General features: G+C 43.7%; 1 protein-coding gene across 2 annotated transcripts in view; it reads right to left on the minus strand.

Moving 5' to 3' along the window:
- The window catches only part of IBTK (inhibitor of Bruton tyrosine kinase), a 59,982-nt gene extending 45,928 nt beyond the window's left edge, over positions 1-14,054 (minus strand). For both annotated transcript variants that reach the window (XM_054975360.1, XM_054975354.1), the window contains exons 1-4: positions 13,884-14,054; positions 6,023-6,695; positions 4,122-4,218; positions 2,282-2,406 (exon numbers count right to left, since the gene is read on the minus strand). In XM_054975360.1, the coding sequence (XP_054831335.1) occupies positions 2,282-2,406; positions 4,122-4,218; positions 6,023-6,346 (546 nt within the window). In that variant the 5' untranslated portion in view covers positions 6,347-6,695; positions 13,884-14,054. The remainder of the gene's footprint in view (positions 1-2,281; positions 2,407-4,121; positions 4,219-6,022; positions 6,696-13,883) is intronic.
- Positions 14,055-15,577: the final 1,523 nt, after the last annotated feature.

Here is a 15,577-nt window from a genome sequence, read left to right on the forward strand (position 1 = left end):
AGCTATCTCTGTAGGTGGTGGGGGAATTTGAGGGAGGGTGTCTGTGGTTCAGGTGTTCTTTCACAGGGACCAGCTGGCACTCAGAAGTGTGCCCACCATTGTGGCACCCCTGGGCTGTGCAGAATTGCCCAGGGAAAGAGAGTTTAGAAGTTCCCAGCATAGGGAACAAAGGGAGAGGGCTGGCCTTTGCCAGCCTGTTCCTGGGGTTATGGGTGTGGGGCAGGTGGGGGTGGATTTGGGTCTGTGAGGGGCTAATGTGGGGATTTGGGTCTGTGTGCGGCAGCTGGGGGGGAATTGGGTTTGTGTGGGGCTGTAAGGGGTGGACTTTAGGGGCTGAGAGGACCTACTTGGGGAGGCCATGAAATGGCCCCCCCAAGTGGGAGCAGTCTGAGCCTTGGTGTGGGGTGGGAGGAAGGGTGGGAGAAGGGCCCCAGAGGGCTGGGGGGCATTTTGCATGCAAAATGCCACCCCTGGCAACACAAGCCTCCCCCAGCTGTCAGTGGTAGAGATTAGAGCACCTACTTGGGGAGGCCATGAAATGGCCCCCCCAAGTGGGAGCAGGCTGAGCCTTGGTGGGGGGTGGGAGGAGGGGTGGGAGAAGGGCCCCAGAGGGTTGGGGGGCATTTTGCATGCAAAATGCCACCCCTGGCAACACAAGCCTCCCCCAGCTGTCAGTGGTAGAGATTAGAGCACCTACTTGGGGAGGCCATGAAATGGCCCCCCCAAGTGGGAGCAGGCTGAGCCTTGGTGGGGGGTGGGAGGAGGGGTGGGAGAAGGGCCCCTGAGGGTAAGGGGGCATTTTGCATGCAAAATGCCACCCCTGGCAAAGGAAGCCTGCTTCTTCATTTTTTCCCCATAGGAAATAATGAAGAAGATGCTCCTTTATGGGAGGATGGGGGGACCTGCTTTGGGGGGCCATAACATGGCCCCCCAAAGTCCAATCTGTCTGAAACTTGGGTGGTTGTTAGAGAAGGGTTAGAGGAAGGTCCCCACCAATTTTGGGCTTATTCGGTGGGAAAATGCCTCCTCCAGGCGTCCTGGAAGACGGAGGCATTTTCCCATAGAAAAAAGCCGAAAGAATGCCGAAAGAATGCCGAAAGAATCCCGAATCCCGAATCCCGAAAGAGATTCTTGTTTCGGCTTTCAGCTTTAACGATAGAGAATTTTCTTTCGGCTTTCTACTTTCGGCTATAGCCGAAAATTTTTGGCTTGCACACCCCTAGTCATGACTAGACATGGGCACGAACAGAAAAAAAACGAACATGGTGTTCGTTGTTCGTTGCCACCCATGAACAACGAACAATGAACACTGACGAACATGATCCTCTCACGAACATGTTTGCTGTTCGTGGGGGCCAGCAGGCTCTCCTCCAGCCATCAAGATCCCTACTGCACCACTCCCAGAAACCCTACCTGAGCAGGCAGCAGGAAAGGTACCAATAATAAATAATATCTTGGCCCCAGAACCTGGCAGCAGCCCTGGAACCTGAAGGGGTAGATCCCTATCCCACCACACACAAAGAAAATTCAAGCTCCAATGCACTCACCCTGTCTCTCTAACAGTAGCCGTCTCTCCCTAAAAGCCAGAGCTGGGAGCCCCCCTCCCCCTGGTCTTTTCTTCTTGTAACAAATTTGGAGCTCCAGTCCACACTTGGAAGGAAGACCTGCCTATCAAGCTAAATTGGGCTTAGATTGGGGTTTCCAGGGCAACAGCAGGAGTTCAGACACAGTTCAGACAATCCCTGCCTGAGTTGCCATGGGAATTGATTGCAGTTGCCAGACTGTCTGGCTTGATGAACAGCAACGAAGGAGGCTTGCAACGACTACCTGTTCATTTAGAATGGAGCCTCATGAACAGCTTGTTCGCGAACAGCAGATTAGGCAGTTCATGGGTTTTTTTAGTTCATATTGCTGATCGTGCCCATGTCTAGTCATGACTCATGAGTATAGGACAAATGGAAAAACAAAGCTCCCAAAACAAAGAGATAACTGGCATTTTAAAAAACTGCATTTTATGATCATTTATGACCATTCATATTTTCCAAGTGAAAAAAATATACTGAACACAGAATCCACCTTGTGGTGATCATGTACCTCTAGAATTTTGTAACATATTGTTTAAAATTTAACCACAGAAGACTGAAGCAGGCCTACCCTTAATCTTATCTGACACAATTCTTATACGTTTTGTATAAGGAAAGTATATCAGAACAAATAGCAAAAAGAGAAGTTTATGCTGAACAAAAAACAGTCTAGAACCCATTTATATAAAATGAATTACCTGTTTGACATAAATACTATTCCTAGGAAAGTGATCCACCAACTCAGGATGATGTTTGCTCTGTTGACCACCATGCCCCAAAGTAAAATTTATATTGTTTCCCCAAGTGTAGACATCTGTAGGATCTAAGATAAAATGATTAATTCTGTATGTATCATTTTCTATACACGTATATGAGATGTATTATTTTACTATCATCTCTGGTTTCAGCTGAAAGACTCCAGACAATCCCACAAAATTACATCTTGGAACATTAAAGCACATCAGTTTATTACTGCCACAGATCTAGGTACCTAAGCATTTGCAAAATATAAATCAAGGTACCCTCCTTTCAAAACCTCCAACTGCAACATGCTGTACAGCTGATCCATCAAAAATGTTTTAACTGTATCTTTATTTTAAAGAAGAAACTAAGATAATGCTGACAATTCCAGTCATGCTGAATGGTACATTGCTTACGGAAGAAAGTGTTCTGTTTTCAGAGAATGCCTATGGCTAAATGTAATATATTTATACAGCATGAATTAGGAATAAATTAGAAAGATGTGAAAAACCATTTGCCAACATGCTCGAAGTACATTTCAGGCTGCAATGCCTATCATGTTTACTTCAAAATATCCGCATCATATTTGGAACTGCTCCAACCACCCACCCCCACGTATAAACATGCATAAAGATCTGCACACAGTGAGAGGCACACCCAAAAATCTAGAAGAGAAACATTATAAATTTGCTGAAAAACAGGGCTACTAAAATGGGCTCTACCTCTGCACAGCAAAACCCTTCTAACTACTGTATATTTTGTACATATACACTAGCTCAGGGTTCACCAATGTGCTCGCCATGAACACTGTGGCCCCCGCAAGCACTTTCCCTGACACCTTACAGAAAATGGGTGGCACCTTTTTATATGGCAGGGCTTGTTATTGGCCACCTTCATTCAAATGAAAGGGTTTTCGAACAATAGCAACAGCAGCATTAGCCACTGTAAGATCAGGAGGACTGCTAAACATCTGGCCTTGTGGTTCTATTCTCCCTTCGCTACTTTGCCTCTTTTTATTACTGCTTCTCTCTTTCCCTTCTGTACCTACAGGCTTTCATTCCCTTTCTGCAATTATTCTGCAAAGTGGGGAAGGACATTATCATATTTGGCTCTGCCTCCTGTGGCAGCCTTTTGGGGCTGGCACTCACCGCCTCCTCTCAAAATTCTAAAGGTGCCCTCAGGCTAAAAAGGTTGTGGATCCCTGCAGTAGCTTAAAAGTCACTAGGACTATACATAAATTCTCATCCCTTCACTAACAAAGAAACAGCTGCAAGAGAGCAGGTAGGTAAGGCTATGAGGCAGTCATTAGCTGGTTGGCCAATCATTTCTAACATCCTAACAGGGAGAAAAAAAACCTGGCTTCCACATGCCTCCTTCCCAAAATCTGCTGAGCTTAGCAGTATTCCCAGGCTTCCTTTCGTCATGCACTATTGCCCAAGGGGAGGACAGCCTCCGAAGTCCAAGCAGCCTTCCCCACCCCACCTTGGTTGTGTGTGTCTACTTTCCACTTGGGAAAAACAAGTGAAGAAAATAGTTATTACTTCAACAGATGGAAATCTTAAACTGAAAGTAGACAGACAGCTGTGGAAGAAGTAATGGCCACTTCCATCAGCTGACTGCAAGTATTAGTCCTTCTGAATCTGCAACTTCACACAGAAGAATGTGCCAGGTATAATCCAGCACCCCCAATTTAATGAAAGACACACATTCCAAAAGGTCAGCAGGTTGAACAGAGTAGTGTAGTGCCGTTCAAATTTGTATATGAAAGAATAATGATCCACATATATAATGCCATACCAGTATTCTTGAAAGTAACATAACTGGGTCTGTCCTTCATTACAAGATCCAAAGCAGATAAGCCTTCTTTATCCTGTATGTATAAGCTCACACCATGCTGCCGTGGTGAGGAGAGGGGCACCAAAGGAGAGAAGAGGAAAGAGACACATAAACTGACAATCTGTTTTTTAAAGAACAAAAGCAGGCACTGCTTTTTCCTTATCTCAAGCATTTTTGCAATACAGAAATTGGTCACTCTTATTCCCATTTACAGATGGAAGTCAGTTCCATAAATGAGAGTATTCATTTATAATTAATCAAAATACATCCTTCATTTAAAGTGGAAATGATACTGCCAGACATTTTTAAAAACTCATTTTCATTAGACTATACAGGTTCAACAAGTAGGTTTAATGATTTCATGGAGACAAAAACTGCACATTGCTAGCTGATTCCAGGTTACATTCCATGATGTGCTACAACAGGAAAAAAGCTCAATACTGCTAATACTGAGAATACTCCCGAAGCATACATTTCAAATGTCAGACTTGGTAGTATTTATGCATTCAGGCAAAAATGTTGAAGACAGGAAGCATCAGTCTTCCAATGCACAAGACATAAAGGCTGCTGGCACTATACATCAGCAGTAACAAATCTAGCACACAAAGGCAGATCCATTTTTTAAAAATCACCATTTGTGTGTGTTTGGTTTCATTCACCAAACTCTTTAACATTTTAACACAGTCTTTGGACTTTTAAGAGTACTTCACACTTAGACTGATTGTTCTATTTCTTTTTAAACCTCTTCTGTAACTTTACTGCAAGCCTTTTCTGTAATGCTCACGCACACTAATGTTCTCCATTCAAAGTGATTTTAATGGACAAACACGGCAAACAACCCAGAAAAAGACTGAAGCTCTCTTTAGCTGGTCTTCCTCATCCCCTACCTGCCAACTTGTTTGGTTTAAATGGAGAATAATTGGTTTTAAATACAGTCTCAACGTTTTCTCCCTAACAGTTTTCAATAGAAAAATCTCTGGGTAAAGTGATATCAAGCCATAGCCAACTTATGCCAACCCCATAAGTGTTTCATGGCAAGAGACTAACAGGGGTGATTTGCCATTGCCTGTTTCTGTGTAGAGACCCTGGTCTTCCTTGGTGGTCGCCTATCCAGGGCTTTTTTTCTGGGAAAAGAGGTGGTGGAACTCAGGACCGCACAATGATGTCACTTTGGGTCAGCTGCAACAAGGGGGGAGTTTTTAAAGTTTAAATCACCCTCAGCAAAAATGGTCACATGGCCAGTGGCCCTGCCCCCAGATCTCCAGACAGAGGGGAGAAAAGAGGTTTTACAGCAATGCTATGATGCCTCCTCCAGGCTGCTGCAGGCAAGGTGAGGAGATGGTGGAAGTGGCGCTGGGCCCTGAGCGAGGAAGAGCTGGAGCCCTACCCAGAGCCACGATGCCTCGCGAGTCGATGGTGGGAGCGGCGTGCAGGGCAATCTAAACTCCTCTCTGTCTGGAGATCAGGGGGCGGGCCCACCAGCCATGTGACCATTTTCAAGAGGTGCCAGAACTCCGTTCCACCGCGTTCCCGCTGAAAAAAAGCCCTGCGCCTATCCAAATACTAGCCAGCACTGACCCTGCTTACCTTCCCAGAGCTGATGAGACTGGACTAGCCTGGTCTATCCAGGCTGACATTTTCTCCCTAACATTTTTCAAAAGGAGTATCTGTTGTGCTAACTCAATAACTAACCACAATCAAAGACTTAAAGTGTTTGTGTAGTTGAGAAAATATGGTGCAATTGTCCACCAAAATATACATAACACTTCTGTTTCTTAGTTTATCTTGTCTGAGTGCTTGGTTTCTCAAGACACTGGAGACAATAAAAATTTTCAGTAGCTGTTATCTTTGTTCCCACTGACCTTCATTAGTGACCATGCACAATCTATATGCCCATAGAAGATGCCTCGATGCAAAGCAGTCCACCCCGACTCCTTGTCCTTTGCCAACAGATCCACTCCATTTGTTTCTGCCAGCCACTCCAGCACTCCTTTCTTACCACAGGATGAGGCAAGATGGAGAGCATTCCGGCCAAAGACATCCTTGCACGTTGCTGCATTGTAACAGTGAGAAGTGAGGAAGGCCTTGATCTGGCCTTCACGTCCTTGTGTCACCACAGAAATAATATCTAAAGCATGCTGCAAGGATCGACATTTCAAAGTGCAGTCAGGCATCAAAGGATTCATCTTACTTGTTTCCTATGCTGCTGCCTCTATAAAAGAAGCCCCTGTACGTACACTATGGGGGTCCTCCGCTTCTGCTACTGCTTCACATATAGTCCATGGTTTCCAGGTATGTAATCTGATTTTAGACAGCTGCCATGGGAATCATTGTGCTGTTAAGGCGTGGCATTTAAAAAAATAAATACTTTCAACAATATAAATTTATATTTCAAGTCTTCATTTCTTTATCTACAAAACATTATATTATTGTCCAGGGGGAGGGGAGAATCCAGAAGGCAAATGAAGGAGGGGGAAGGGGGATTTCCCCCTCCGCACGATCTAGTTTTTAGATCTCCATAATTGCAAGAGAGACCTGTAAAAGAAGAAGGGGAAACAATTATATTAACACAAACTGTCTAGATAACTATGTTTGTTATGACAGCATTTTTATAGTCTGTGCAAACTCTGGCCACAATATTAACATTATTGTCGTGAATAGCAGGAGAAGCTTTAGCAATGAAAGGAAAAACTCAAAACAGGGCCAGAAAACTGAAGGCCTGAAAATCTTCTAGGGCATTGGTGTTCTGTGACACATTAATGCCTGGTTTAAATACAGAGCATGCAACCCAAAATCAAAAACATGACAATGTACGTTCCATGCTGCTGACCAGAGAGGCTATGGAAGCACAGACAACTACTGAACTGGTTTAAACACACTGCCTGCATGAACCTCACATACATCATTGCTTAAACTAGACCTATTTTTTTAAAGAAAAAAAATCAAAATGTACTTTGGCTCAAATTCTCTCACATTTGCTTTTAAAAAATGTTTTGAGTGATATGCATGATTTCTGGTTTGTGATCACATATTTGACAAGCGGCTGTATATTGATAGTATACTATTAACAAGTGATTTGTTGACAAACCTGCACTATGCATCATTCTAACCTAGGACAGTCAAACATAACTGCCCTGCTTTTTTTTCTAGTGAAATACAGACTTGATTCTACAAAGTACAGGCACTGCACCTATGCCCAGGGACTCACTGGACTCAGAGAAGCTGTATTTTTCAAACTTCCCCAACATTTTTCTATACCACAATAACCCTGTAATGTTTATCTCATATCTAAATGAGTTGAGTAGTTTGCCTAACTTTATTATTAAACAGGGCTTTTTTTCTGGGAAAAGAGGTGGTGGAACTCAGTGGGTTTGCCCTCAGAGAAAATGGTCACATAGCTGGTGCCGCTGAGCGGCACGGAGGGCAATCTAAACTCCCCTCTGTCTAGAGATCAGGGGGCGGGGCCACCAGCTATGTGACCATTTTCAAGAGGTTCCGGAACTCCGTTCCCCCACGTTCCCCCTGAAAAAAAGCCCTGTTATTAAATATAACAATGAAAAAGTTGCACATCCCAACATCTGACAAACCATTTTATAATTTTATTTATTTATAGCATATATCATTTGTTATAATCTACACAAAATATCAAATGCCATTGACTATAAACCATAAAATATCAAAAACAAGAATTCAACTATCAAATATTATCAACGCCTGGCACTGAACATCCAATATCAATTATCCAGCAGGTGTCGAAATCTGTAATAAGACTGCTTACTGTGACAATCTTATCTTCTTCCTACCCAGGAGAATTTATCTGAACAACTTTAAGTCCAAGAATATGTAATGATTTACTGTTTTTTGTTTTTTAAATAACCTTTGCCTTTGGACTTTCAATTCATCTCCTCCTTACATTATCTTAAACTTATACCTCTGGAGGGCTCTGGTCACAAACACAGAGTTCCAGGTGTTCTCTACTTTACCCAGGCTTTAACCTCAAGAACACCTTGCCTTTTGGGTTTGTGTGACTCCCTGAAAAGTTTTTCCTCTGCCATCAAATGCTTTCACCTTAGTCCTCCTTGGTTTAACTGGTAAAACAGGAAGGCTTAGTTCTTTTTTAAGTAGCAGTTAAACTCTGGAGTGTATTTAAAGACACCTAAGAGCAACTTCCCTTGTCTTTCTCCTGACTAAATTATCTTAATGTTGCTCTCCACAAAAACTAACTAAGATCTAGATACATAATATATGCTATTATAACTTAACACAAATATCCTTTACTTTTACAGGCTGCTCACTTGAACCTATAGCCCTGCCACTGTGGATTCCAGATGAGTACCTAGAAAATTGCACAATGACTATATATAAAACAGCAGCAGGCATCAGCGCACAAACTCTACCACACTAGCATCTAGATAACTCCAAACAAGAAGGGGACTGTTTAAATTATAGCAAACAATAAGCCTTCTCAACAAAACCCAAGCTATTAGAGACTATAGGAATCCAGCTAGGATAAGGATACGAAATAGCTTGAACCAGTGCAAGCCTGTATGCTACAGCCTATCGCAGGGTCCCATTATAACAGCTGCTAAATTAATTAAAGTGCATTAGCTTACAGTTAACCATCGCAAAACGATATACAGTCCAATTCTGCAGCATTCTAGCAAGAACACAAGATGGTCGCTGCTTTCCTCAGAACAACTTATAGCTAGGACTTATAGACCACCTGCTCCGGGGCTGACATGTTACTAAGTGACCATGTGGTAGATGCAAATGCAATCTTCCCGGCCTGCATCTTCTGTTGAAAGATGGGTGGCTTCCATCAATTCTGTGGAAATATGAAAACCCTGCTATCTTGTATGACGAAGCACTTCCAAGGGTGCAGCTTGTGTCTATGCTGCTAGCTTTCCGACTGGTATCTGAGTTCAGCATGCAGTCAGATGGGTACATGCAATATCATCCAGACAGCCTCAAACTTCCTAGCCTAGCCTTTCTCCCACACAACTTTTAGATTCCTCCAACTCAATAACCTTTGGTTATTGGAATACAATCCCTATTCGATTATCTAAGCACAGGCTTCTGATTAGAAGCAAATAAAGAAGTACTGGGAGTTTTTTCGGACTGGATATACACAAAACAAAATTAGACTTTCAAAATCAGACTTTCAAAACTAACAGTCTCTTTGGTTCTCAAAAATCCATTCTGAAAACTACTCCTACTAAATGTAAGGCTATTTTATAAGGCAGTAGAGAAAGATGCTTTTTTGAGAGGGTGATGGGGAAAGCAGAAAACTCTCTTTTCTACTGAGAATCCATTTCTGGAGAACTCAAAAGCTTGCACTATTTTCGGTTATTTTGGTTGATCCTAATAAGAAGGTTTTACACAGCCTTTGTTATGCTAATAATTCACCTGACTACTATACATAGAAAGCACACTATGTGTTTGTACATACACAAATATTGTTATAAGGAGAGGCATTGGGAAGTAAAAAAAAGGACAAAAAGGAATGACTATTGTAGGCTAGAGTTCAATACTTTAAATAAATCCTTGGCTACCTACATTTTTCTACTGCTATAAACTTTGTGGCAAGGGCTCAGGCCAGTTCCAGGTTTTGGGTGGCTCCAGGCAGAATGCCCAGAAGCTTCCCTCCTCTCTCTGCACATCATCAGCCCCCCCCCCCACTTGCACCTCCCTCCCCGTCTACCCACCCCCATGCACCTCCCACCTGCCTATAACAGATGTAAAAGAAATAGTCAATTATGTCATGTATCAGCTACCCCACCTCAACCTTATCCTTCCCCTCTTTCCCACATTCCATGCCATTTGTTACAGCTATAAGCCATTCCAGAAACCAGCCTTGAGCCAGAAGATGTCTGGTGATTCACATATTTATTTGCATATAGCTAGCAAAATTTAAATAGATATCATAAAAAGCTGATTATTGACTAAAGACTGTGGTGATTTTTAACTGGCCTTTTTACAGATGGAGCCAGATCTTTCTACAAATCTGAGAAAAGCCCCGAGTTTGCAGAAAAATCTTTTTAAAATACATTGGGAGTTTTTAAAAAACCAAATAATATAAACAGCACATGTAGCTTTATTTATTTACATTATTTATAATCTGCCTTTCTCACTGAGACAAGGCAAATGACACCGTGTGATTCAATACAATCAACATCTGGGGATTTAATAAACAATAAGAGTACAGATTGCAGAAATTTGAAAACAAGCAGAAATCTCATACAGAGCAGAAACAATGGTGAGCAAAACATAAACAATTCGACATAACATAATTAATGACAGTAACAGCCAGTGCACAGCAGTAATATAGTCCCTAACCTTGTATCGAACCATCTCTTTGAATTATTTCCTTACAGTGCAGCTCTATTACCTGTGTAAGGAAATCCTCTTGAATAATTCGGCTTTGCACAATTTGTGGGAAGCCAGGAGAATGAGATCTTTCCTGACCTCATCAGGCAGTCCATTCCATAAGTTGGGGGGCACTACAGAGAATGCACGTGTGGGCAACAATTGATTTTGCCCATTGCAGGGTGGCACCTGCAGAAGACCCTGCTCAGATCAGCAAAGATGCCATACCAGAACATAATGAGAGAGGCAGTCCCATAGATATGAGGAGCCAAGGCCATGATGGGCTTCATACGTGATAGTCAAAATCCTTAACTGAGCTCAGTAACTGATGGGCAGCTAATGGAGTGACTGCAGAATGTTCTGCCTAGCTCCTGATAACAGTTGAGCTGCTGCATTCTGCACCAACTGGAGCCTCTGAGTTGACTTTGAAGGGACACCTATGTAGAGTGCATTACAGTAGTCAAGTCTTGATGTTATCATGCCTTGGATCCAGGTGGCCAGATCAATTGTGTCAAGGTAGGGGCTCATCTTTCAGGCTAGACTGAGTTTATGAAAGGCATTTTTTACAAAGCATTCTTGCTTTTTCAGCAGCTGTGCTGGATCCAGTATAACCCCTAAGCTCTTAACCAAGGGTCAGCTGTACCCCATCAAAAATGGGGAGCACGATATCCTTCAATATCTCTGCCGCCCAACCAGCATCATTTCCACCTTGTCTGGGTTGTTTCAATTTGTTTGTTTTCAGCTAACTGACCACAGCTGTCAAGTAGCAATTTAAAATCTCTACTGCATTGCCAGAAGACTGGATAGAAAGATATAAAGCTGGGTGTCATCCACATATTGATGACATCCAATTCAAAACCTATGAATGATTTCTCCCAAAGGCTTTACATAAAGGTTGAATAAGATGGGAAATAAGATTACGCTTTTTATGACATCTGTGTAAATTATGCTAGCTATATGCAATAAAGATTGCTTTAAGAATTGAATGTTCTCATAGTGGCTGTTGCTAGGCAATCACAGTAGTATTGCCAATCTTCATGCCTTCATCTCTAGCAGTAAAAGGCAGGGTGAGGAGCAGGAACCTTTTCAGGGCTGTTTTGGCCTTTGAGGGTGGATTCACAGGGGCCAGGCCCAGCAGCAACGATGACTTGCTTGCTACCACCCAATCTTCATGACTCCAGATCTGGCTGCTTGCTACTGTTCAACAGGATCCACCCCACAAAATCCAGTGTAGTGCTTACAGACTAGGATCTGGGAGATCAAATCACTACTGTGCCAAAGATATGACCTTGGGCCAGTAAGCCTGACTTGCCTCAATGGGTTCTTGTGAGGATAAAATGGAACAGAGGAGAATGATGTAAGCAGCTCTGGGTCCCCATTGTGGAGAAAGCTGGGGTATAAATGAAGTAAATAATTAATAAATATACCTGAAGATGGGGGACAGATAAAAGGTATGTTGGTTGGGGGGTGGGAAGGAGAGATGGAAGCAGTGAAAGGTGAGACTATGGTGGTTGCCAGGAGAGGAGGAGAAGAAATAGGGTGGAGAGGAAAGATACAAGGGGAAATGAGATGCCCCCCCGAAGTCCTTGTGAGTCCCCCACCTCACAATTAGGCCAAGTCTGGCATCTGCTGCCATGCAACTTGGCCATACTTTTTCTATGTAGAGGTAAAGATGAAAATGGGGGGTGGGGAGATATAAGATTGGTTGGCTGGTAGGTGGGAAGCAAAAAAGAAAGTAGGAAAGGGGTAGAGCGGCTGGAAGGCTTTAAGGGTAGGGAAAGAGAAAACAGTGAAGGAAGGGAAGATCAAATGCTCCCTGCAAGTCCTTGCAGGTCTCCCATTTGTGAACTACTAAAACATTGCTTCTAATTTATCATGCTTTAGAACAGTCGTCTTCATATTTATCATCCCAACTATGATGAATAGGTTTCCTTGCCATCCAAAAAGATTGATCTGTTAGGATTCCAACAGGCATTAGGAAACTAACACTGCCGCAGGAGACAGATATGACAACAAAATACACATGGCGCCATCCAGAGGCACCTACCCCTCTGGTATGAGCCATTAGCAGAGCTATTAGGAACACAATAAAACATCAAAACCAAGAGCCACTGAAGAAGTGAATGGCCTGTTCTGCTAGTTTTGAAACATCCATTAAAAACCCTATTAAGTTCTAATGCACTTTTAACTGGTACAGATAGAAGCACCCTTAAAATGAGGCAACCTCAGAATCGTTAGTGGATTTATGGAGCCTTAGAAGCATGTCAGATGTATTTACAAATTTAAGAGTGAAAGGTTGTCCACTGCCTGCATAGCAGAATATTCTCAGGCGAAATCTCTTATACACTATATTGGGTCAGTGCTTCTGTACAATATGTTCACTAAAGATAACCATCCTGCTAATGTGTACACAGTCATTTTATCCTGGATGAAAGCAAGGAAGGGTCGAGGCCTCCTGACCTAGCTACTGTAAACAATCAAAGGACAGTGTGTACACAACACTGTCATCTTGCAATAAGCTATCCCAAGACCTCAACAATCTGCCCTTGAATCAATGCACTAATACAGTATAAAGGGATTTTGCTTCTGGGTGGAGTAGGTAGATCCTGGAGGGAAGGAACTTGTATGATTAAAATATTATTGTGCCACTGGACATAAAGAGTTTGGTTGAATGTTCTGTTAGTTCAGATCTTTAAACACCTAGCAAATGTATTCCATCTGCCTGCCATTCACTGCACCTTGGGTGTGAGCAATTTTCGCATTCTCCAGGACTCTATATCTGAACAGAGGTCTACTTCTATTATTAGGCTCCACTGCCCTACCCACCAACTCATCTCATCTTTTAAACTCGTAGCCTTTTAGCCTGCAACATTAGGATCATTTTGCTACCTTTGGGGTGACCCTTCTGCCCTTCCTTCCCCACCACACCCTTTCTCCCCCTACTAATCACACGGAGACAACTGCACGTCAAGCACAAATGCAACAAGTGCAGCTTCGTGGAATAATCACCCGTGCTTGGAAGAACGAACACATGAAGCCCAGCCGATTCCTGCCCCTTTAACAAGGGCCTGATTTGCAGAGATCGGCGGATGAAGCTTTTCACGGCGTGGCAACAAGCATTACAACCTGCGGCTACAGTAAAGGGACAGCTGCAGGGACTGAATACTCAGTAACCTTCCTGCGAAGATTTGCACCTGTTGGATTTCTGCCTGCTCGTAAACGCACAAAAGCCCCGTCAGAGTAAAAAAAGGGGGGGGGAGGAGGCATTTAATAAAACCTCCCTTCCTCCCCGCCTCCCCCGCGCCCACCCTCCGGCCCCTCGCTTGCCGGAGACCCCATCAGGTTCCCCGCCCTCACCAGTCGCTAGATGAATGGGCTCGGTCGGCCACTGCAGGAAGCGCGCAGAGCTGCGGGGGGACTCATCTTCAGTGGTGCCAAAGAGCTTCGGCCTCGGCCAGGACGGGAAGCGGAGGGAAGGCGAGAGCGGCAGCAGAAACCGCCACGGCTGCAACCCTCCCGAGGCCGCTGAGAGCGACGAAACACTGGCAGCCGGACACGGAAGCAACGGCGTCGCGGGTTGGCCAAAACGCTGAGTATCCCGAGCGCCTATTGGCTGGCAAGAAGCACCCGAGGGGCCTTGGCCTCAGAGCCAAGAGCGGCTGACGCGCAATGGGGCTCATGGGAGGGGTCGAAGACTAAGTTCCCCCATAGAAGGGCCGAGCCGGTCGCGGGTGCACCTTATGCTGGGCTCGGGCTGCAAGGGAAAGTCTGTCTGTTCGTGAAGCGGACGCGCTGAGCGTCGTGGGAATGGATTCCAAGTCTTGTGGCGTCTTCAATGCTCGTAACATTTTATCCCATTATAATCGGACTTAGTCTGTAAAAGCATATGGTGGAATGAAAATCTTTTGGGTTTTAGCGTCCCGCTAGACGCCTGTTTATTACTGCGGCGAAAGACTGACGGCGCAGCTCGAGGAAGAGTTACACCCTTCTACGGTCGTTTAAGGTCGGTGGGTTGGAACGACCTTTAGGATGTCGTTGTAGTAAAGCAGCTAAGTTGTGCGAAGTGCCTTCAAGGCACAGGCAACTCCTGCTGGGGTTTTGAGCCTGGGCCACCCAGGTATAACACAGCTATCGCTCTGGATTTACTGTCATGGTAGGCATTCCCAAGCAAGGGAACACATGTGCACGCATACATTTTAAAGGGGAGGTCAACAAAGGACAGTAACTCTGGGCACAGGAAAGCTTTTTAAAAAAAATTATGCGGGTTCTACACCACACGTGCCATATTATTATTATTACACCAAAAATAAAAGACCAATTGTAAGCTACAAAAGACTGAAATACTTAAAGTGTGCCCATTAAAAACTGAGTTCATTCTATGATGTTGTTTTATATTAGATTTTTATTAAGTGACTCTCAAAGCCTAGTGTAATATATTTTAAATATATATTTATTATATACAAAATATATGTTAAATATTTTATTTTGAAAGGTAGTGTTGTGTACTGGTTAGAGTGTCAGCATAGGGACTGGGAGACCCAGGTTTGAAAACCTGCTTTGCCATGGAAGCTTGCTGAGTGACCTTTGGTCCCTCCCTCATTCAACCTACCTCACAGGGTTGCTGTAAGGATAAACTAGAGGAGAGGAGACTGATAGAAGCTGCTTTGGGTCCTGTGGGGATAAAGGTGGGATATAAATTAAGTAAAATATGCTGGGCAGTGCTTTGTCCAAACGCAATATTCAATCTAAATCACATTCTCCCTGTACTCCTAGATTATAGTTTAAATTTATAGTTTATGGGAAAGGATAGATATATGGATTTGGTTGTTGTGGATTTTCCGGGCTGTATAGCCGCGGTCTTGGCATTGTAGTTCCTGACGTTTCGCCAGCAGCTGTGACTTCTTCAGCATCTTCAGAGGTGTAGTACCAAAAGACAGAGATCTCGCAGTGTCACAGTGTGGAGAAGTTGTTGGCAGGTAATTTATATCTACTCAGGAAGGTGGGTTTAGGCTGAGTCATCCTGTAAGTGTTTCCCAGGGTGTGGAATGCTA

The sequence above is a fragment of the Eublepharis macularius genome, chromosome 1 (genome assembly GCF_028583425.1).
Source record: "Eublepharis macularius isolate TG4126 chromosome 1, MPM_Emac_v1.0, whole genome shotgun sequence".
NCBI lineage: Eukaryota > Metazoa > Chordata > Lepidosauria > Squamata > Eublepharidae > Eublepharis > Eublepharis macularius.